General features: G+C 47.1%; 1 protein-coding gene across 3 annotated transcripts in view; it reads right to left on the reverse strand.

The window, feature by feature from the left end:
- Nucleotides 1-4,240: 4,240 nt before the first annotated feature.
- Nucleotides 4,241-21,690, reverse strand: part of GAS7 (growth arrest specific 7) — a 173,640-nt gene continuing 156,190 nt past the window's right edge. For all 3 annotated transcript variants that reach the window (XM_067547715.1, XM_067547716.1, XM_067547714.1), the window contains 2 exons: nucleotides 16,848-16,946; nucleotides 4,241-12,263 (listed from right to left, as the gene is read on the reverse strand). In XM_067547715.1, the coding sequence (XP_067403816.1) occupies nucleotides 12,150-12,263; nucleotides 16,848-16,946 (213 nt within the window). In that variant the 3' untranslated portion in view covers nucleotides 4,241-12,149. The remainder of the gene's footprint in view (nucleotides 12,264-16,847; nucleotides 16,947-21,690) is intronic.

Consider the following 21,690-nt stretch of genomic DNA (forward strand, 5'->3'; position numbering starts at 1 on the left):
ATTGTTCTAGGGTTTGTCAGGTGCTGGTGGGAGGAGAAGCTTTCCAGTGATGCCCGACTTGACTCATGTCTAACAATGTCACGTCAACATTTCCCCCAAGCCGGAGGACCAGGAGCCGGGGCTGGGGGTGGGGGAGGGGCGTGCAGATGAGGATAACACCAGGGAAATTATGCTCTGCAGATTTTGATTAATCAGATGACCCCCCCTCCCTCAACTTTTGATTGTTAATTTGCCCATGGAATGACACATGCTCCTACACCCTGGGCAAATCCCGGCTGCCTTGCAGGGCTGCAGGGGTGGGGGCTACAGGGACGGGCGAGAAAGGTCTGAGGAGCAAGAGCAGCAGGGCGAAGGGAAGAATGTTCACCCCCCCAACCTGGGCATCCCGAGCTGTCGCCAGGAATAAACTCTCCTCCCAGCAGCAGCACTGGCTGCTCCTCCCCGCCCTGCAGTGACCCAGAGGTGGGGTGAGGGCGAGCAAGGGGCAGGGCCAATGAGGGGACACACTCCCACTCCTGCTTGTGTGCAACCCTCTCCCATGCTCAGCAGCGGAGGCTGGAGTGAGCTCTTGCTGTCAGTGCTCGTGGGTCCGCAAAGCGGTGGGGGATGCCAGGAGAACCTCAGAGGTTTTGGCTGGAAACATCTGGGCCTGGCAAGTCTCTGCTCATCACTGGCTCAGATATGGCCTCTCCTCTTCGGACACTTCCATGCCTGACAAAGCCTCATCTGTACTGTCCATTGGCAGCAGGCCAGGGCAGGCATCTCCCCAGAATGCTATGGGACGATGGCTTCTCTGCAACGTCCTTAGCCTCTTTAAGTTCTCCTGCCGGTTTGACAAGGCCTTGCCCAAATATTGACGAGGCCTACAGCTCCCCCCCAGTGTAGCGGCCCATCCCCAGCTGCAGACTTGGAACCAGGTAATTCATTTTACAATGCCTGGTTTCAAAGGTGCTGAGCACCCACAACTCCCATTGATTTCTTCTGTGGTATCAAATGCCCAGCAGCGCTGAAAATCAGGCCCACTGTTTCAGGTGCATTAAAGGTGCAGAGTGCACATTTGTTTCCAAGACAGGGCAGGCACTTACCAGGCGCTGCTGCAGGCAGGGAGTATTATTATTTGGACTAGAAAGGAATCCATAGAGGCTGTCTCCTGTCACCACGGTCAGAAGTCCTGCCCACCTCTCAGAATGAGGGGGCTTCTCTGTCAGACCCCCCCCCCCCAACTCCTACACACTTTGTACCTTATTGCTAGCCGGTGCCAACATTGCTTTTCCAGACTTGCTTTCCTTTAACACGATTGTGTCTATTTTATGGAGTTAAATGATTTGCCACATAGAAGGTGGACATAAAGATTTTTATTCCCCTTTCAAGCCACCTGCTGTAAACAATAATATTGGCACTTACTGAGTGACTTCCATTCACGCTCCTCAGAGAACTTTATAACCATCCGGGCCAAACCCTATTTTCAGTACGTTGTTATTCTGGGCTTGCCGCAAACAAAATGTTTGTGTGGACAAGATGGGGTGTAAAGTGATCCTGTCCTAGCCCACTGCACACTAAAGGGTCATATGGACTCTGCTGCTGCACACTAACAGATCCCTGGTGCATTTTAATCTACTCCGGTTTCAAAGTGCACACGAGACCTTCGTGCGCAGCAGCAGGGTTAACATGGCGAGTTAGTGCGTGGTAGCGTTACACCCCAGCTTGCTGTGAACTAAGTGTTCATGGGGACAAGCCCTCTGTTAAAATGCCCATTAAATTCAGAGGTTGGGTCATTAAGGAATTGTGACTTTCCGCACACCTATCAAGTGGGTACCTCATTTGCTTCCTGAGGCAATGTGGGTGAGGTAATATGTTTTATTGGACCAACTTCTGTCGGTGAACGAGACAAGCTTTCAAGGCACACAGACTGAGGCTGGAACCTCTGAGCAGAGAGCGTCAAATGTTCGTATCACCTGAGGAGACAGTTCACATTGGATGGGCCAAATAGGCCTCATGTAAACAAGCAACAACTAAAGGACAGTTTAGGTCTCCTTAAAGAAACAAGTTGTTGAAACTGATGTTGGGTCTAAAGCACGTCCTAGCTCTGTATATACAGACAGTGTAATTTATGCAGTATCTTCAGAAGGGTCAAATGTTTGGTTTTTCTACACTAGACATCAGGAAATGAAAATAAAATGGAAGTTGGAAGTTCATGTCCTCTCCATAGCAACTTGTGAAAGTAAAATCATTGCAAACTGGAGAGCGTGGATGCTAGCGAGTTCAGCAGGAATGTTTGTCTTTGCTGTAAATATTTCAGTAGGACCAGTTTATAAAACTTATTTTTTATTTGTATAATGGCTGAGACAGGAATTTAGAAAAGCAAAATTCTCCTAGTAAGACAGGTGACAATGGTATTTCCATGTTTTAAGTCATAATTTCCATGGAGCTGCTGCTAGGAGGATCTCCACCAAACAGAAGAGCATGACTGACGAACAAGTGCCCCCCCCCTTCCCATTTTTGGGTGCTCACATTGGCCATTAGGAATCTAGGACTGGAAGGGACCCCCTCAGTCATCACATCCAATGCCTGCTATCACAGGCAACCCCGTCCTATAAACTTTATAGTGTTGCACCTTAAAACTAGTTAAGTTGGTCTCCTCCCCCCACCCGCACCTATTGCATGGCTGTTCCAGAACCTTACTCATCTGACGATGAGAAACTAGAAATGGGACAAACAATGGATTTTTCAGTTTGCTGGTGTGACACCCTGTACCCCATATTCACCACTCTTACATGATTATATTTTTTACAGTGTGCCTTCTGAAGTATCATTTGAAAACTCAGAATCTACTGCATATTATCCAGTTGAAATGTGTCTTCTAATTTTCGACCTAAATGTTTTCACAACCAGTTTATCCCCATTTGTTCCTGTGCCAGCTCTGTCCTTTAGCTTAAATAGCTCTTCACCCTCCCTGACGTCCCCACCCCTTCCCCAATGTATTTATAGAGAGCAATCAGATTCCCTCTCAGTCTTCATTTTGCTAGACTAAACAACCTTTGCTCCCGCAAACTTCTCTCATAGGATAGACTATCCAGTCTCCCATCATCCTGGTAGCTCTTCTCTGCATCTGTTCCGATTTGAAATAATCTTTCTTGCCCATGGGTGACCAAAATTGTACACAGTATTCCAGAAGAGATCTTACCAGTGCGAGTCCATTTCTACTGGATATACCATGCCTGATGCATCCCAGAATCACATTTGCCTTTTTCACAGCCACATCACGCTGATGGTTCATAGTCATCCCATGCTCAACTAATGCACCCAGGTCCTTCTCCTCTTGTTGCTTTCAGCTGATGAACCCCATCTTATAGCAGAAATTCATTGGAGCAGCAGGTTGGGGAAATTCAGCCACATGTATGTAATAGTGCATTCAATGTACAGAAGCATTCAAAAAAGCTAACAATGTTGGGAATCATTAGAAAAGTGATTGATAAGACAGAAAATATTGTATTGCCGCTGTGTAAATCCATGGTACGCCCACATCTTGAATACTGTGTGCAGATCTGGTCACCCCATCTCAAAAAAGACATATTGGAATAGGAAAAGGTACAGAATAGGGTAACAAAAATGATTAGGGGTATGGAACATCTTCCATTTGAGGAGAGATTAATAACAATTGGATTTTTCATCTTGGAAAAGAGATGAGGATATCATAGAGGTCTATAAAATCATGACTGGTGTGGAAAAAGTAACTAAGGAAGTGTTACTTACTCCTTCTCATAACACAAGAACTAGGGGTCACCAAATGAAATTAATAGGTAGCAGGTTTAAAATGAACAAAAGGAAGTATTTCTTCACACAGCACATAGTCAACCTGTGGAACTCTTTGCCAGAGGATGTTGTGAAGGCCACGACTATAATGGGGCTCAAAAAAGAACTAGCTAAATTCATGGAGGATAGGTCCATCAATGGCTATTAGCTAGGATGAGAACGGATGCAAAACCATGCTCTGAGGTGTGTCTAGCCTCTGTTCGCCAGAAGCTGGGAATGGGCGATGGGATGGATCACACGACTGCCTGATCTGTTCATTCCCTTTGAAGCACCTGGCATTGGCCACTGTCGGAAGACAAGACAAATGGACCATTGGTCTGACCCAGTATGGCCGTTCTTATGTTCTTATTGTTATGACAATGTGATGAAAAGTATTGCTGCTTTTGATTTTAAAAACAACCATTTAGTAAATATAACTTCATGGTCAGCCGATGTATCTGTACAATTTATTTTACAAAGAATGAGATGAAGCACTGAGGTGTATACATAATCGCAGAATGCAGGAAAATACAGTTTAACTTTTTGCAATGTTTTTCAATAAGACAGAAAAAATATGTATAGCAACTGCTTTCAACACTTAAAGACCAGATCCACAGCCGGTGTAAATCAGCACTGCCCTATTAACTTCAATGGAGCTTTGCTAATCAACCCCAGCTGAGGGGGCTGGCCCTTAAACTTTTTGAGCATTCAATTTTTCAGCCATAATGATTCCATCATATGTTTTTATGGGACAATGACCACATTACAATTTTCACAATGATCAAAGGTTTACTGTTGTTATTCAGACACAGATCTTATGTTACATCAGCTGTTAAAGGGTCTATTCAGACAAGAGTTATGGAAAGATATAAAATTTTGATTAAACACATTACAAAAGAGGTCATTTGTACTGGCAAAAGACAAATGTTACTTTAAAAATTTAGAAAGTATTTAGCAAAAGGACCAAATAGGCAACTTCATTTGATTAGAAAACTGCTTTAGAACATAGTCTGCTGTTGAACTGCTGTTAGACTGTTTGCCAAACCACTCAATGGATTTCCCACCTTCTTTTGGATTGTTGAAACAAAGAAAGCCATTTTAAAAAGCTGAGATTCCCTTTGTCCGATATTGCCACCGGCTCTGTCCAGAACAGACTGACACCATTGTTCTTAAATGGTGTTTGCGCTGCGTATGACCAAGGGCATGGGAACTGGCCAAACTCCCTAGGCAGCTTTAAAAATCTCAGCCCTAGTATCCATTACTCGGAAGGAGTAATAAGCCTCAGGATAAACTTTCCTACAGCCAAATGACTAGATAGTCACGTCTTGCAAATCTGAGCGTCCCAAGAAATACTCTTTACACTTCCAGTACCAATCCTCAGCCCATATACGTGGTAACCGCACCCACACTCTGAGTCACAGTGCCACAGTAACAGCCTTAGCGTGAAGAGTCATAATTTACAGAAACAGAAAACAGCACTTGCTTTGGTCCAGCATGGCCTTTATTCCGACACACCATGTGAAGTTGCTGCTTGTTTTAATGGTGCCACTGAATGGAAGGACATTTTGTTGGAAGATTAGATTAGGAGGTTGTTCTGAATGCCCTACAGCACAAGGTCATTTCTCTTTGAGTGGCATGCATGACTCTACCCTTCCAAGGCAAGTGTGACAAAGACCCTGATCGTACGAGATGCTGAGTGACCTCAACTTCCACTGAAATTCATGCAAGCTCACAGGATCCCCCCAAACCAAGGAATACACCCAACAAAGAGCAGAGGAGAAGGAAGCAGAAGCTAGTGCAAGATGAAGGGGCAGCTGGCAGACCTTCTTTTCAACATGTCTAAAGCTCCCTATACCCTCAATGTCAGCAATAAACATTTTTGATGTCTATGCTTGACATTAATAATCAGTGAAAGAACAGTGCAGACCCAAACTCAGTTGATGAGTGATAATGCGGAAGCAACAGAGGGGAACTGAGACAGCTGCAGCAGGAGGCTGTACACTGGCTGCTCCGGCGCTGTAGAAGTTCATGAGGTGGGCTTATGCAATTTTATATTTGTGTAGTTGTAGCAGCTAAAGAGGAACCTAGAATTTGGGGGAATTACTAATTGTATTTTTATGAAATTGAAGTTGAGGTTCAAACCATTCTTCAATTTCTTTGAAATCTGAAGCAATGAAACAGTGAATTTATTCAAATTGTAGTCCCGGAAGCTCAGGGAATCAGTACCTGGCAGGCTTTTTCTACATTCCTACTGACTTTGTCTTTCACACCGTATCTAAAAAAATAGTCCAACTTAATATAAGTTGAGGGAATTGAAATTTGAACATCTGTTTCAAATTGGATTACAATTTTTTTCTATATTTCTTATACTATTGACTTAAAGTGTTATTTAAAAGGTCTTTTAGAAGATTTTAGTAATGTATGTATGTTAGAATCATATATTTAGCAAGGCACAAAAGGATTCTGCCTTGTGTAATGCATGGGATTAAAAATTAGAAATCAAACTATGCCAAAGTGTTAGTCGCTTAGGTGAACAGACAAGGGAGGACTAGTGGACTATGTGGTTGAGCAGCACAAAAAGGAGTAATTGCACTTCCAAACACAGCGACTTGAAGCAACATTTGAGCAACAGTCACTTTCAGAAATCTATCCAAGAAGCATGACATTTTGTTCTGAACATTAGTGCAATATAAACATGCCAGTGACATCTGAAACGCTAAACCGAAGAACAAAATGCTTGGAAACAGAGAGAGCCCTGATGGAAATGAGTCTAAAACAAGAGTTAGGAGCTGAGCATTCAGAAACAGAAGTCACTGACATTTATGAGTCACATCTACTTTAAAACACAAGGTAACGCCCATTGCACAGCTAGCAGGTGGGGAGAGGCAATCCCCCAAGTATCTTCTAAAGGAAAGTCATGCTAATGAAAAAGAAAGTGCCCTCATTAGGTCACAGACAGAATGCATGTGCTCCCAAGTCTTGGAGGATGCCTGGGTTGGGGTTTGTTTATATGGGACCCTGAGTCATGGGTGACCTAATGTTGTGGTTCAGGCCATCACCACAGTCCCAGGAATCTTTGGACATGAGCTGGGTGTTGCCGTCCATCAGCATCCTGGGTAACCCTTGAGAAATGACCAAGAAGTCACGGTATTACAGAATCACTCTATTGCATTATTGAGTGACAGGGCACCTTTTGTCACTGCACTTTTAAATCCCAAGGAAAACTGAGGGTGAGCGAAGCCTTAATATCACCATTTCCAGAGTCCTGGGGAAAGTCTGGGTTTAGGGCTTGAGTTTGGTGTGTCTACGGCTAAAGTTGCATGCAGAGTTAAACGTCTTTATTGTCAGATGTGTTCATTTTCAACATGCAAGTGAATCCTCTGTCAAATACAGCCACTTAGCTTTTGCAAGCCAGCTCCCATGCCATGGTGACAAGGAGCTGAAACAATAATGGGACATTTCTCTCTGAGTGCGTTACGGTGCTGGTTATGGCCTGTAAGGTTCTTGACAGTCAGGGAGCCAGCCGGGTGAGCAGCGGTACGTCTCCCTGTGTCTGACTGTGGCGGTAGAGATCTAAAAGTTCACTCTTGCTCTTTGCACGGGGATTTGTGCTCTCTTCACCTGCTGGCAGCAGGGCATGGTGAGCAGTGGGCCCCTCTCTCTGTACTGGCTCCCCATTTTGGTCTGACAGAGCCTAGGTTCAGAGCGCTGCAGGGAACCACGGATATGGAAGCAGCTGATCTTGTGACTATGTAGAGAAAGCGCACCTGGGTGCAAAGGGTTTAGGATCTCGTATATTTTTAATGAGCTGTTTTACGTGATGGAGAGGCTAAGGTGCCATGTTAGAGTGAGCCCACAGACTTTTCTAAACCCAATGAATCACTGGGTCTCCTCCAGCCCAGCTGGGTAGCATAATACCTTGTCTTTCAGCAGATGGTGAAGCTAACTCTCTTGGAATAAGCTGAAGCTTTTCACGCTCCTATTTCTGAGTGCTCAGTCACTATTTATACTAGAAAGATTACGATTTTTTTATTTAAATGGAAGCCTTAATTAGGCTCCTAGTCCTTATTTAGGCACCTCGATCCATGGTTTGATTTTCAAAGATTCTCTTCACCTATTTGCTCCCATTTGCTTTCAAGAGACTTGTGAGTGCTCAGCACTTCTGGAGAGCAGGTCATGTATTTCTATATGGGGACTGAGCAGTCCAACTTATCCATTTGTTAAAACCTTGCTGAAATGCAGAGCCTGGGGCACCCCTCTCAGACAGTCTGAGCAGTTATAACTAGTGCTGGTTTGAATCCACTAACCTCACCTTCTATCAAAGCTTTAGTCTGAATTCCCAAAATATTGGATACTTTGTTAAAATAGTGTCTGGGAACCTGATTTTCTGCCAGAGAACAGTTAACACACTGGTAACACAGCTGTGTGGGCAACATGCAATGGGCAAGCAGCATGAAACTGCACAGCAAAGTGAAACACAATGAGACAATAACCCTGGGAGCAGCAAACATCTTCCTCATGCAGTGGAGAAGGTTTGCTTTAGAGCTCCTTGCACAAAGCATACAGTGAACAAAGCCCCAGCTGTTCCAGGGAAGCTGCTCCAGGTGTGCACTCAGGCAAAGGTGTATATGAGAGAACACAGCTATTTCTCTAGGGTTTTGTTCCACACTTTGTGACTTTGTTTTGGAATAACTCACGCGTCTTGTAAAACAGCCGCCAAAGATCTCAGGCTGTCGCAATCACTGAACAGTGTTCCTAAGGGCGGGTGTCTTGCAGTGCTTACAGCCGCCTGAGTGCTGAGTGGCTGCACACCAACGCTGGTTGTGTAGCTGAGCGCTTTAGAGCAGGCTGGGAATCTTTCAGCAGCCCTATTTGGCAGCGCTTCATCTGTGAGAGCACCTGGGGGCTTGTCAGTCATTGAAGAAGCAGATCTGACCCACATGTTAAAGCCAGGGCTTAGCACATCCAGCTAGCAATGGTCAGGAAATGGCAAAGGGGGTGGTTCCAGAAGGAATTCAAAGAGTAAGACAGGCCTTAAAAAGTTGGTTTGCTTGGAGTCAGATGCATCAATAAATGGCTAACAAAAAGGCAAGGTGGGCGGGTGTGGAAGACAAATTATGTTCTGGTTCTGTAAGAAGACAGAAAAGGCTACATGTGTGAGAAGTGCAAATTGTTTTGCATCCTGTGGTAGAACGTGGAAGGACTCAGAGAAGCTAAAATTGCTAACAGCACGGAGAAGTTAAAATAGATCGATTATGCTGCAGTTGTGAGGAGAAAGGAAGTAGATGTGAATGAGATAGAACACTGTGGCAGAAATGAAGAGGAACATAGAAAGCCATCCAGCCTAGGCAACAGCAATAAATATTCCACCCTGGGTAAGCTAGAGGACAATCAAGCTAAGAAAAGAAGTTACTGAAAACCCAAGACAGAGTCAGCTGGACAAAAGAGGACTAGGAAAGACAGTAGCCTGACCAGTGGCTAGGGCAAGCAGAACTACCAGGAAAGAATTAGGGCAAGTGATCTTGTCTAGGGACCCACTGCTGAGGGATGGCTCAAAATACCTGCACTTGTTTCAGATTCAGAGAAAAGAATAGTCTATATTACCTCTGGGGTGACACAACAAGGCATGTGACAAAGAGCATCCTGAGGATTGCTGGGAAATTCTCACTAATTGTCCTTTATGTGGAAACAAACCTTCTAGTGCCAACAGTAAAACTTCTCTGGAATCTTTAAATTATCGTTAATTCTCTAGCTCAAAGAGTACTGCAGCCCTCATTCTGAGGCAAAGATGAATTTATCACTGCACTAAAGATGAACGGTTGAATAAGTGCTAGTTATCATGATCTGACTGAAATATTTACCTGCAGAAAGAATACAATCCCAACCAGTAATATGGATATATACTTAGCATTTTAAACAGGCCAATTTCCAAAAGGTAAAATGAATTATGAGCAAAACTGACGGGGGGCAAAAAACGTAACTAGAAATTAATGCATTAAAATTGTTACTGTGGATCAAAATTTGAAAATTTTGTCTCTTAGCCCAATAAGGGCTTTCTTCCAGCCCTCTGATACTATCCCATTTCCAAGATTTAGTACAAATTAAAATCAGTGATTTGGAGAGCTCTTCAGCCAACTCTTTTAAAACTTTTCTGTGCAAGTTACCAGTTGTTCAGATTTTGTGTAACATCTTCCTTTCTTACTGTTGAAACAGGAAGTGTCTCATCATCATTATATAAATTAAATATATAACGACATCATCCAGTCGATGGCTTAATACCATATAAGAAATGATAGGCAGAGCTGGGTTAAACCAGAAACGGCCTTGAAAGCGAAGACAAATGGCTTGTGTTTGATACAGTGGTGAAGTGAGAGACAATGGATGGTTGCTGAGGGAAATGATGCAGTCTTCTTCGGCTGAAGGTTCACAGCCACAACTGGTCAGTTCAGTCTATAGTCTAGAAGTACTCTGGGATTCCTCGCTAATGTTGAGTTCTCACATCACAACAGCTGTGAGTAATGCTTTCTACCATCTCTATCTCATCCTGGCAGATCCTTCGTCACTGCTGGACTACAACGTGATATACCCTGGCATGAAACCTTCAGCCCTCTGAAAACTCCAACTAGTATAAAACACTGAAGTGTGTCTCCTTAGCAAAATAGGCTATTGCGAGCACATCACATCTGTGCTCTGCACTCTACACTATCTTTCCATATAGTTTCAAATCAAGTTGATGGTCTTGCTCCTTATCTTCAATGCACTGAATGTCCTGGGCCCTGAAAGACCATCTAAAGCTCCAGGACGAAGACCATGGTCAACTACACTCCTCTGGCCCAATGGCACTCTCAAAAATAAGAGTAAAGCTTATCTGTGCAGGAGACAGAATTCAGGGGCCAGTCCAAGACTATGGAATGAACTCCCCAGGAACTGACGACTATAAAAACCTCACCACATTTCTATGATCTTGCCTTCTGTAATATAAACACATAGCAACAGGTATATTTAATAAATAAGAATTTTTTTAAAACTACCAAAATAAGACACTTCACTGCATGTTTCTCCTTCTAGGGAAGAGGATGAGAGAACACACAACGTGTGACAGACAGATGTATAGTCACACGGCTTAATGCACTACTGGAAAGAACTCAGATACTAGAGTGATGAGTGCAGTACAAAACCTATACAGAATAGAATAGAATAGAACAGACCTGCCAACTATCTGCAGATATCTGATGGGTGCAAACACCAAGGAAAAAGATGGAGGTACATGGGCATCCCATAAGCTACAAACTAGGAGTTATTTGGAGGACATTAAACAAAGGTCAGTTTAAACTTGGATCTATTTGGCTGGAAAATGACCTCCCAAAGGGAGTGTTAGAAGATCCTGCAGAAAGCAGAGACTGTAGAATATTATACTGCATAGGCAGGAATGGACTTGAAGATCTCATTTATTCCATGGTAGGTGTCCTCTTGCTGCCACTGAGGTCAACCAGACATTTAATGAGGTAGCTACAGCACAACCGAGTCCTTCCTGGTAAATGATGATGCAAGAGGTCCCTTTCAATCTTACTTTCTATTAGTCTCAAAGAGAAATGGAGATTATATTGGGTCTACGCGTCTCTGAGTGGGAGTATAAAACAGGAGGGGCTTGAACAGGTGTCTTTACTCAGTGGGGTCTTCTCTCTAGTCTTTTGCCTTGTTTTCTGCTTTGGGGAAAAGCCCATACCTCCCTGCACTCCAAATTACTCCAGTAGCAAGGAAGTTGTGCTAAAAAGTATTATACAAATCAATGAATCCTCACTACACTCCTGTGAGGTAGGTAAGTATTATTATAAATGGGGGAACCAGAAAAGTTATGCAACGTGCCCAAGGCCGTCCAGCTGATCAGTGGCAGTGCTGGGATCCAATGTTCAGGAGCTCCTTGCTTCCAGCGTCATGGTCAAATCACTAGTCTGCTTGCATGGCAGAAGCTTGCTGCATGGCTGTTCTTACATCTACACAAAGAGAGTCATGCAATGGGTGTAGTGCAATCACTGAAGAACAGAGCTCTCTCTGTACCAGAAAGTAAGGTCCTTGGTTTCTCCTGGAAGCAGCACATCATTGGCAGCTGGAAACCTCTGGCAGGAAGAATAGACACATCTGGCTTCTTAACCCTGGAATGTCGGGAGCTTAAGGCATAACACAATAGGAACTGATGTGATGATCAAATGTGACAGAGAGAGTCTCTCTAGGCAATAAATACAAGGTATCTGGTAGCATAGCAACCCTTTTCCTGTCCTGTAGCTCTTCTGACCCTTTATAGAACCCATTAGCCTGGCGAGGCCAGTGACCCTATCACTATCACTAATCAGATCAGTCTATATTTCCATGTCCACAGGTCTGATATCTCCAGTTTTGTGTTCTTGTACCCACAGTTCCCTGTCTTTGGCAGGCTCCACTCTCCGAAGCAACTGATCCACAGGTTCTATTGTCTGAAAAGAACAGAACGAGAAGCAAATGTCAAAAGCACGTACATGGGCACAGAGCAGCTCCTGCTGCAAGTGCTCCTTGCTACTGAATCAGCTGTGTCACCACCACAGCAATAACAAACTCTGCCCAAGTAGCTGGATCCATAAATGGGAGGTCAGACAAAATACAGGCTTGGCAGCAGGAATCTGGCCATTGGTGAAACAAGTCCAATGCGTGCCGCTTCTGACCACATCCAATTCCTGGTGCCACAGAGGGACGCAAACCAACTCCTTAAAGCCCCCCACCCTTTACAGCCCAACTGTCAGGGCCAGAAATGCTCCCCCTGGGCATGTGCATGGAAGTGGGAGACGGGAGGGTCCAGAAATGCTAGGGCTCGGGCTAAAGACAAAGTGGGGGGCAGCAGTGTTGTTCCTGGGGGGACCCAGGAACGCTCCTCCCAGGGAGGGGAAGGACCCAGAAATGCTTGACCCGGGGGGGGGGGGGGGAGGGGAAGGGGGTGGAGAGAACCTAGCAATACCCCTGGGTTGTGGGGAGGAAGGACCCAGGAATGTTTGCCTGAGGCCAGGGAAGAGGTGGGAGCTGGAATGCTGCTCCTGGGGCCCAAGGCTTGGCTTTCTCCGTCTGTGATGGGTCTTGGCTGCTCCTGCGAAGCTGGGGGTGCCAGGGTGCAGTCACAGGTGTTCAGCGGTAAAGGGGGGTAACAGAGGCTGCCCTGTTCGCCCTGGGGTCTGAATTGGCCCACAGAGGCCCTTCCCCTCAGCCTGAGGGGGGTCATCTATTCTCTGGCGCCGAGTGTATCTGGCACCTGTTCAGCAGAAAGCACGGTGAAAGGCAGCGTCCCCAGAGCAGCCCAGGCAGCCCCTGGCGTGTCCCATAGCCAGCCCCGGGGCAGCAGGCACACACACATCTCCAGAGAGAGCAGAGCGTCGACACAGGGACACTGAACATTTATGTTAAATCTTACAAAACTGGCCAGGAGTGAAACTAGCCATTCCACGCTGCGGCAGGGCCCATGTGCAGCCTGCTGGAAAACACAGGATGGACACAGTTGCTTCCCATTGCCAGAGCCCTCAGAGTCATTTCATCAAATAAGCAAAAATGTAATCCCACTCCAGCCCTCCGCCCGCACAGTCAGTCAGTCCTGTCACCTATACGAAGGCTGCCTAACGTTTTTCTTTATAATCCTCTTATTACTATTCATTATTTGTATTATGGTAGTGCTCATAGGGCTTAGCTGAGACTGGGGTCCCCTGTGCTAGGCACTGTACACACAGTCCCTGCCCTGAAATGTTTAAAAACTAAACAGCCAAGGGGTGGGAGAGAGGGAGCGCTATTATCCCCATTTTACAGATAGGAACTGAGGCAAAGGCAGAGTAAGTGACTTACCCAAGGTCAGACAGAGAATCTGCGGCAGAACTAGGTGCTGAGCCCAGAATTCCTGAGTCCCAGGCCACTGCCTGAACCTCAAGACCATCTTTCCCCTCCCTGTTTTCACTGGCTTGTTATTGTGACAAACGTCTTGCGCAGGTTGAGTTTTTGGGACTGTTTGAGCAAAAATGGTTCAGCTGTTGTGAGAACAAACTTAGTGGAGAAAGAAACCTGCCAATTAAAAGAAAAATCAAACCGTTGTTTGAAGACCTCTACCTCAGTGGTTCCCACCCCATGGCCCACGGGGTCTTTCGAAGTGGGCCGCTGCTCCCCTCCCGCTGGCTGCAGCAGGGAGCCGCTGCCGCGGGGCTACAAGACCGGTGCAGGTTCCTTGCTGCAGCCAAGGGGACAGGAGATCAGCGCTCCCCTCCCCCTGGCTGTAGCAGGGAGCACGGCAAAGCGCTCTGCGTGGGTTCACAGGGATGGGGTCCCTGCTGGAGCGAGAGGGTGGGGGAGCGCTGCTCTCCCATCCCCCTGGCTGCAGAAGGGAGCCACTGCCTAGGGACCCAGGTGGAGTGCATGGGGCTACAGGACGTTTACGGTTTCCTTGCTGCAGCCAGGGGGACAGGAGATCAGCAGGGAGGAAGGCAGCCTCCTCGCTGAACTCCTTCTGTGTGGCTGCAGTGGGGGTGGAGGCTGCTGGTGGCCCTTCAGGGTTATAAAAGCCAAAAAGGTTGGGAACCCCTGCTCTAGATCTTCATGGGGATAGGAAGTTGGCATGTTCAGGGAGACAGTCGCAGGGTCAGAGAAATGTCTTAGACCGTCCCCCTAAATCTGTCTCAATTTGGCCAAGTTCTAAATGTGGAAAATCACCACTTGCAGCTGGACTTGTTCAATGATTGCTCAACACTGTATTGTTTTGGAGTGACTGCATCAAATTGTTTCCACATGGCATTCAGGCAAAATCCCTGCTCCGGCACATCAAAATACTCCCTGGCCTACAGCAGGAGCAGCTCTGCTCTGTGCTGAATGGGTGGGGGGAGCGGGGTTACATTTTACAGAGAGGATAACTAAAAATTAGAAAAGCTGCTTCTCGGACAGCTGGGAATAGAGCCCCACTTCCTGACTGGTGCTTCTCACAAAGAACATGCCCACAGCTATGTGTCTGCTCTTGCTTTCTGTAAAATGTTCTTCTTTACTCACCACTACAAACTCCCTGATAAACGTACGCATTGTTTTATACAACAGCACACAGTAATCCTAACGCCCAATCTACTGATCTAACTACTAAAATCACACACCCCGCCCACAACTAGGAACAAAACCTGACTGACCGCGTTCTGCCACTTAGTAAATGGTTGCACATGTGTTTATCCATTTTTCTTAAAACATACAACTAGCCCCCTCCTCCTTCCCCTTGCAGGGAATTCCATACAAAAACTGCATTAAAAGAATTGCTAAACAGTTGTAATGAATCCCAGAATTAAGGCTGCCTGTGCAACTATTATATTCACTGGACACCTGCAACTGAATTCAGGAGCTCAACAGCTGAGAAAAATCCATCAGCCAGTCACTGTGACACAAATTTGGCGTTTAATTTCTCTGTGCCTCGTGTCTATATTTGTAAAAGGGGGAGAATAAAACTTCCCTGCCTTAGCGGTGTTGTTAAGGTACATTCATCAATGTCTGTGAGACTCAGATACTATGGGGATGAGCACCACAGAAACCACCTATAAAGAAACATTCAGGGTAAGATTTCGATGCTGGGTAGCGATTAAGGCACGTATTGAATGCTGAGGATAAACTCCACGATCACCCTGTGAATAAAACGTGATCATGTAATTAGAATATACCATAATGCGTATGGCACAAGGATCCAAATGAAGCTTGCACGGGCAGCTGTCACGGGTATTTCCGAACTTGCAGGATTTTTCAACCATAACATTCTTTTAACATATTTTCTTTTGAATATTATAATCATGGGGCAATGGCCCTTTAAGGAGAGTCAGGGCTGTCTGCCCCTGCCTGCCATCTAGGAGCAATTCACTGTCCCAGGTGGCTGCTTAGTGGTTAATTAGCAAACAAGCACATGGAGCTAATAAAAAGGCTACCTGCGCTCAGCTAGGGAAGCTGCTCCCAGGGAGAAGGGGCTCAGGGAGACAGGAGCAGTCCTGGAGAATGAACTGGCATGGGACCACCCGGGGGCCACCAGGGACTTAGCGAGCAAAGAGCAACACTGTCAGGGAAAGAGCAGCAGCTGCAGAACGTCCATCAGAGGCCCAAGTCCCAGGCCAGGAATTCAGGCAGTGACTGCTCCGTGGCTAACGGGCCATAAGGCTAGTTAAAGCCAGAGGCAGAGGGCTTTCCGGTAGAAGAGCTGACTGAGGGTTTTGCTGATGTTTGGTGGTGGTCTTTTCTAGTTCATAAGAGACCCGCCAAAGAAGGTGCTGTGTGGTTCCTGAAGGCCTGCTTGGGCTTGTTTATTGCCTGAGTGAGGGGACACGAATGCAGGGCTCATCCACACCAGGCCTGACTGCAGCGGGGAGCGCTGGGACCTGCACTAATGACAATTATCCATGTGTTTTACGATGCACATGGCTCTGAATACGTGACTTCTGTCATGTGAATATATACCTCCAAAACACCGAATACCAGGCGTATCAGAACACGCCAAGCAGGCAAGTATCTGAAAAGGTGCCAGTTTTATAAGATTTGACATTTTCATTTTGAAAGGATGGCTGCTGCTGCGACTACCATCTTTCTTGCAACAAGGAAGGATTGTGTGGAGCTGCGTGTGCTGCTGGGAGAGTGAGCTGCCTCTAGCCAGGGCAGGTGTAAATTAAAGCAAGGAGCCACTTTGCCTTATGCCCTCCTGTCAAGCACTTTTTAACCCCTTCACCCCAAAACACACACACACACACACACCACACACACACCACACACACACACGGCTTCCACAATGGAAAATTCCAGTGAACATGTCCCTTCTCCCTAGCTTCTGTGCTACTCCATCTTCCCGCCCCCCCCGGCTCTGGAGACACACGGTAGGTGCACAGCCACTGACTTCCGAACTGCCACCACTTACATCTCGGTCTGACTTCTGCCCCATCTCCATCAGAAGTGGAATTGAGCACCCTGTGTACAAGCCCAGGCTGGAGTCCAGCCGAAGCTCACCACAGCTCTTGAACCGAAGGGACCTAAAGGAAGAGCAGACTCACGCTTTGGTTGAACATGTCTGTCTCATGCCGAAGCTGCGTGTACTGGCAAAGGTGCTGCCGAATCATTTCCACCCGCTCCACCTCCAGCCTCTCCAGCTCCTGCGAGGGAAAAACAGCCCCACATCTTCATCAGTGGCTGAGCCCAGAGTACTGCAGGCACGCAGCTTACGGTTTACTAGTGGTCGAGGTTCCCACCACCGGAGACAGCTGGGACAACTGCCCCAGGTCGGGGCTTCGGAGCCAGGCTGTGTGCACAGTGTCCCGGTAAGGACACTTGGTGCAGTAGCAGCAACAGCAGGTCTGGCCTGTGCCCGCAGCAACTGGCGGGGGGAACCAGCAAGGAGCCAGCGAGCAGGGAAGAAGGCTCGTGCGGTTCCTTGACAATCCTGAACCTTCTGCCGAAGGTGAGACTGGTCAGAGATGGGGAAAGGCAAGAACTACTGGGCCTATGGAGGGCTGCTGCCTCTGGGGGCAGGGCAGCCCTGCTTACTGTGCTACCAGCTCCAGAAGTTACCTTGGGAGCAGAGCTCTGGAGGCCTGGTGACAGGGTCTATGCCCAGAGAGCTGACAGGGCAACTCAGCTCATTCACCGGGGCGGGGGAGACGGACGACAGATATGTACAGATATGTACACCAAGAGCTCCCCACAACTCAACCGGCTGGGAATGGCCATGGGTGGAAGCAATCAAGGTTTCAGTTGACAGTTAGGGGTTGACCCTTTTCTTATTTTCTGCCCCACTGAGGGTCAGCCAAGCCTCAGGCCACCGTGTCTCCTGAATTCTGATGATGTATCCAAGTCCCTGCATGTAATCCCTGCCTGGTTTTTGACACTGCTGGGAAAGTTTGGCCTGTAAGGGCGATCAGGCCTGGGCCTTTAGACCAAGGTAAAAACGTTCCCTGATGGCACCATCACACACCAGCCAGGCTGGCTGACTGACTCCCCCATCCTGTTCTGTCAGGAAGAAAGCTCCATCTCCTACAATGACTTCAAGCCCCTCTTGTTTTATACTCACACTCAGAGATGCATAGACCCAATATCATCTCCATTTCTCTTTGAGGCTAATAGGAAGTAAGACAAAGGGACCTCTTGCACCATATATTCATCAGAAAGGACTCGGTTGTGCTGTAGCTACCTCATTAACTGTCTAGTTGACCTCAGTGGCAGCAAGAGGACACCTACCATGGAATAAATGAGATCTTCAAGTGCATTCCTGCCTATGTAGTGTGATGTCCTACGGTCTCTGCTTTCTGCAGAGTCTTCTAACACTCCCTTTGCAGAAGAAAGTCTACCTGGAGAGCCAGGATACTGTCCTAAGAGTCGTTCCTGAGGAGGACCTGGGGCCGTGGGAGTGGATGAGGTAGCATTGAGAACTCGATTGTATAGCCATGTCAGAAGACATCCAGGACCCACTCATCTCTAGTTATCACACTCCAAGCTGGTAGGAAGAGTGCTAGACACCCCGAAAGGGAGTGAGTTGTGTGCATGGTAGGAGGCAAGGTGGTTGGCAGCCCTCTAGGTGCACTCAGAAATAAAGCTTCTGAGAGGACTGAGCATGTGATGCTGAAGGTTGGAGAGGTGGACCAGGCAGACAGGATTGCTGAATCTTCGTAGGGTCGTTGTGGAAGAACTGGGGAGTTCTGAATCGTTGTGTGGGTGGCGGATGGTAGAATTCCGACTTAAGCGCAGGTGTGTAGAAACCCAGTGACTGCAGTGTGGCTCTGGAATTCTTTAGGGTGTGGAGGGAATCGTCAGTCTTTTCACTAACCAGCTGAGACCCATCGAAAGGGAGGTGCTCTATGGTATTCGGCACTTCCCTGGGGAAACCAGATGAATACAGCCATGATTTCCCCCGCACGACGATCCCTGTAGCCATTGTGCGCGAAGAGGTGTCTGCCACATCCACAGCAGACTAAAGTGATGTTTTGGCAACCAGCTGGTCCTCTTACAAGATAGCCTAGAAATGGGCATGATCCTGCTGGGGAAGCTTGTCCACAAAGTCCTCCAATTTACTGCCACTGAGAAAGTCGTATTTGGCCAACAAGGCCTGGTAGTTGGAAATCTGAATTGAAGGCTAGCTGACAAGAAGACTTTGCATCCACTGGGATGGAACATGGGTGCTCTAGCCTGGCCCACTCCATTGCCGCTTGTATCACAAGAGAATTGGTTTGGGGGGGAGAGAACAGAAACTCAGACCTTTAGCAAGTACATAGTACCCCTTTTTTGCTCCACTGGGGGTAGGTGGGCAAATAGCCAGGCTGTGCCAAACAGCTCGAGCCAGCTGAAGAATAGCATTGTTGATGGGAAGGGCAACCCTGGTCAGTACTGAGACATGAAGCATGTCGAGAAGTTGATATTGTTTGTCCTGTACTTCCTCCAGTAGAATATGGAGATCTTCAGCTACCCTGTGTAGGTGGTCTTGGAACTGACAAAAGTTATTCGGAGGCAAGGGAGGAGCCAAGGACACAGCTGTGTCTGGAGAAGATGATGGGAATGGCTCCTGTTCCGGCTGCATCGTCAGAGCTAGACAGATCAGTTCATCCTCCAGAACTGGTTGTAAGCGTCTACTTGAGAATGGCTGAAGTGGGGAGAGGGGTGATCCCTCCCTTGCTGAACAGGAAGGCTCCACAGGTGAATACTGAAGCCAGGATCACCTGTATGGCCAACAGGGAGAATTTAACGGATGTTGTGGGGGGCACCACAGAGTGGGATACCAGTGGCCTCTTTGTTGGGTATTACCACGAAGTTGGTGGTCCCTTAAGGTTATTCTCAGTGGCGATAGGGGACAGGCGGCCCCTGCTCTCCATCCAAATCTTCCGATGATGAGAACTTGGAGTGCGGTTCGAATAGTGGTGCCGCTGGAACTGGTGGAACCATACGAATCCACAGGGGAGTGAGCGGGGGCACGACTCAATTGACAGAAGTCCAGGGTCAGAGTTTGTACCTCCAAAGGCACCAGTGGTCGAGTCAGATGAGGAGACCTCATTTCTCCCAAAGCAAAGAGTTCATGAGGCTCAGGCGCCATCTCCAATCACCCCAGCACAAGCGGCAGATGCTCTGTAGCTGGAGCCCAAGCAGAGGGCTGTTTCAGAACCGACGGTTCCTTTGATTTAGGGGGTGTGGACTTGGAAGGTGTGCATGGCTCAAAGGTTGGTACCGACAGATCTGCTGCTCTGTGCAACTTTTTGTTGTGCTTGTGTGACTTTGAACGTGCCGCTTCTCTGTGGCTGGAACTCGTGGAAGGCACATCACCCTTCTTGGGCCTGGAGGAAGACTTACTGCCACGCTTATGTGGATGCTTCCTTGTCTCCCGACTAGGCCCTGGCATGGGGACCATAGTACCAGTATTGGCAGAACCAGACTTGTTCTCTGCACTTGGAAGTGCACTAATAGGTTTCTCAGACAGATATATGGGGGAGATTTCCCAGCCTGGATCTGACTGCAGCCTCATGGTGACTTCCATGAGGTACTTCTTGAGGTGGAAAACCTGGCCCTCTTGGGTACGGTTGGGAAGGACAGGCAGATACTGCATCTGGATGAAATGTAGGCTTCTCTCAAACAGAGACAGTGTTGGTACTTGTCGCTATCTAAGAACCAACATGGATAGGAGGCGCAGATCTTGAACCCCAGCATCTTCGGAATAATCCGGTACCCAGGTGTGGGTGCTGGATGTGGGGGAAGGGACTGGTGAAAAAATGGAGCCCCGAAGTCTCTTAATTCCTAAAACTAACACTAAAAACTCTAAAACTATAGGAAAAACAACAGGAAAAACTATGTACAATTCTAAAACCTTTTCTTTTCTTTTTTTTTTTTTTTTTTTAAAGCAGTGCCACATTGGTCCATGGGGTGGTGAGAAAGAACTGATGCAGCCGGTCCACCTTGCCCGTTATAGCCTCAGACAAAATCATGATGTGGAGCAATGGGGATGTGCGGACCAATGGACACTACTACTTTCAAATTCTTTGACTCCAGACACCTGGCACACGTGTAAAACCCTCAGTGGAATACAACAGGGACCATCACTTGAAGAAGAACCAAACAATTTTTTGTGGGGAGGATCACGTGGTTGACTTGCATGTGTCTAAGGATACTTCTTCGCTGGAGTTGCAGGTATAATTTCCAGCTTGGACAGAAATACCCATGCTAGCGTTGGTCGAGTTAGTGTGCTATAAAGAACAGTGTAGCTGCAGTGGCATGGCAGTGGGACAGACTAGCCACTCCACGTACACTTCCGCCCAGGGTGAGGGTGCAGGCTCAGGCAGCTAGTCCACCCTGCTGCCTGCACTGTGATGGCTACACTTCTGAGTTTAGTATGCCAATTCAATGACAAGTAGTGCACGTACATCTATCTGAGCTGGACATTACATCGCCAGCTGCAATGTAGATATACCCTTAGACAGAAACTTCCCTGAGGAAGTTAAATAAAGAAAATTTAAAAAATAAATCAAAATCTGACCTCCTGGTGTATGGTTTTCATTTGGAACTGAACTGCATTTGAGTCGAGAGTCTTTATGTGTATGAAGACACAGCCTTGTGTGGACATTTCTCAACCTACCTTTGATTTAAAACCTATCTGTTGTGCTGCTTGTTGGGTACTGGCGTCTGTCTGGTGCTGCCTTTGCAGGACGTGTGAGCGCTATCTGCTCCACAGAAGCGAGAATCCTGCTTATTTACACCAGTGCATAGCAAGAGTCATGCCACTGATGTCAATGGAATTGCTCCAGTGTAAACTTGGTGTAAAGGAGAGGAGAATTGATCCGGCCCCACAGCAGAAGAAAGAGATAATTACTTACTGTCATTCTGCTTCTTTGACGAGATCACGTTTCAGGATTTTCACTCCCCTCT

The sequence above is a fragment of the Emydura macquarii genome, unplaced genomic scaffold (assembly GCF_026122565.2).
Source record: "Emydura macquarii macquarii isolate MOO-44397 ecotype Brisbane River unplaced genomic scaffold, CSIRO-AGI_Emac_v2 contig_1230, whole genome shotgun sequence".
In the NCBI taxonomy this organism is placed as follows: domain Eukaryota; kingdom Metazoa; phylum Chordata; order Testudines; family Chelidae; genus Emydura; species Emydura macquarii.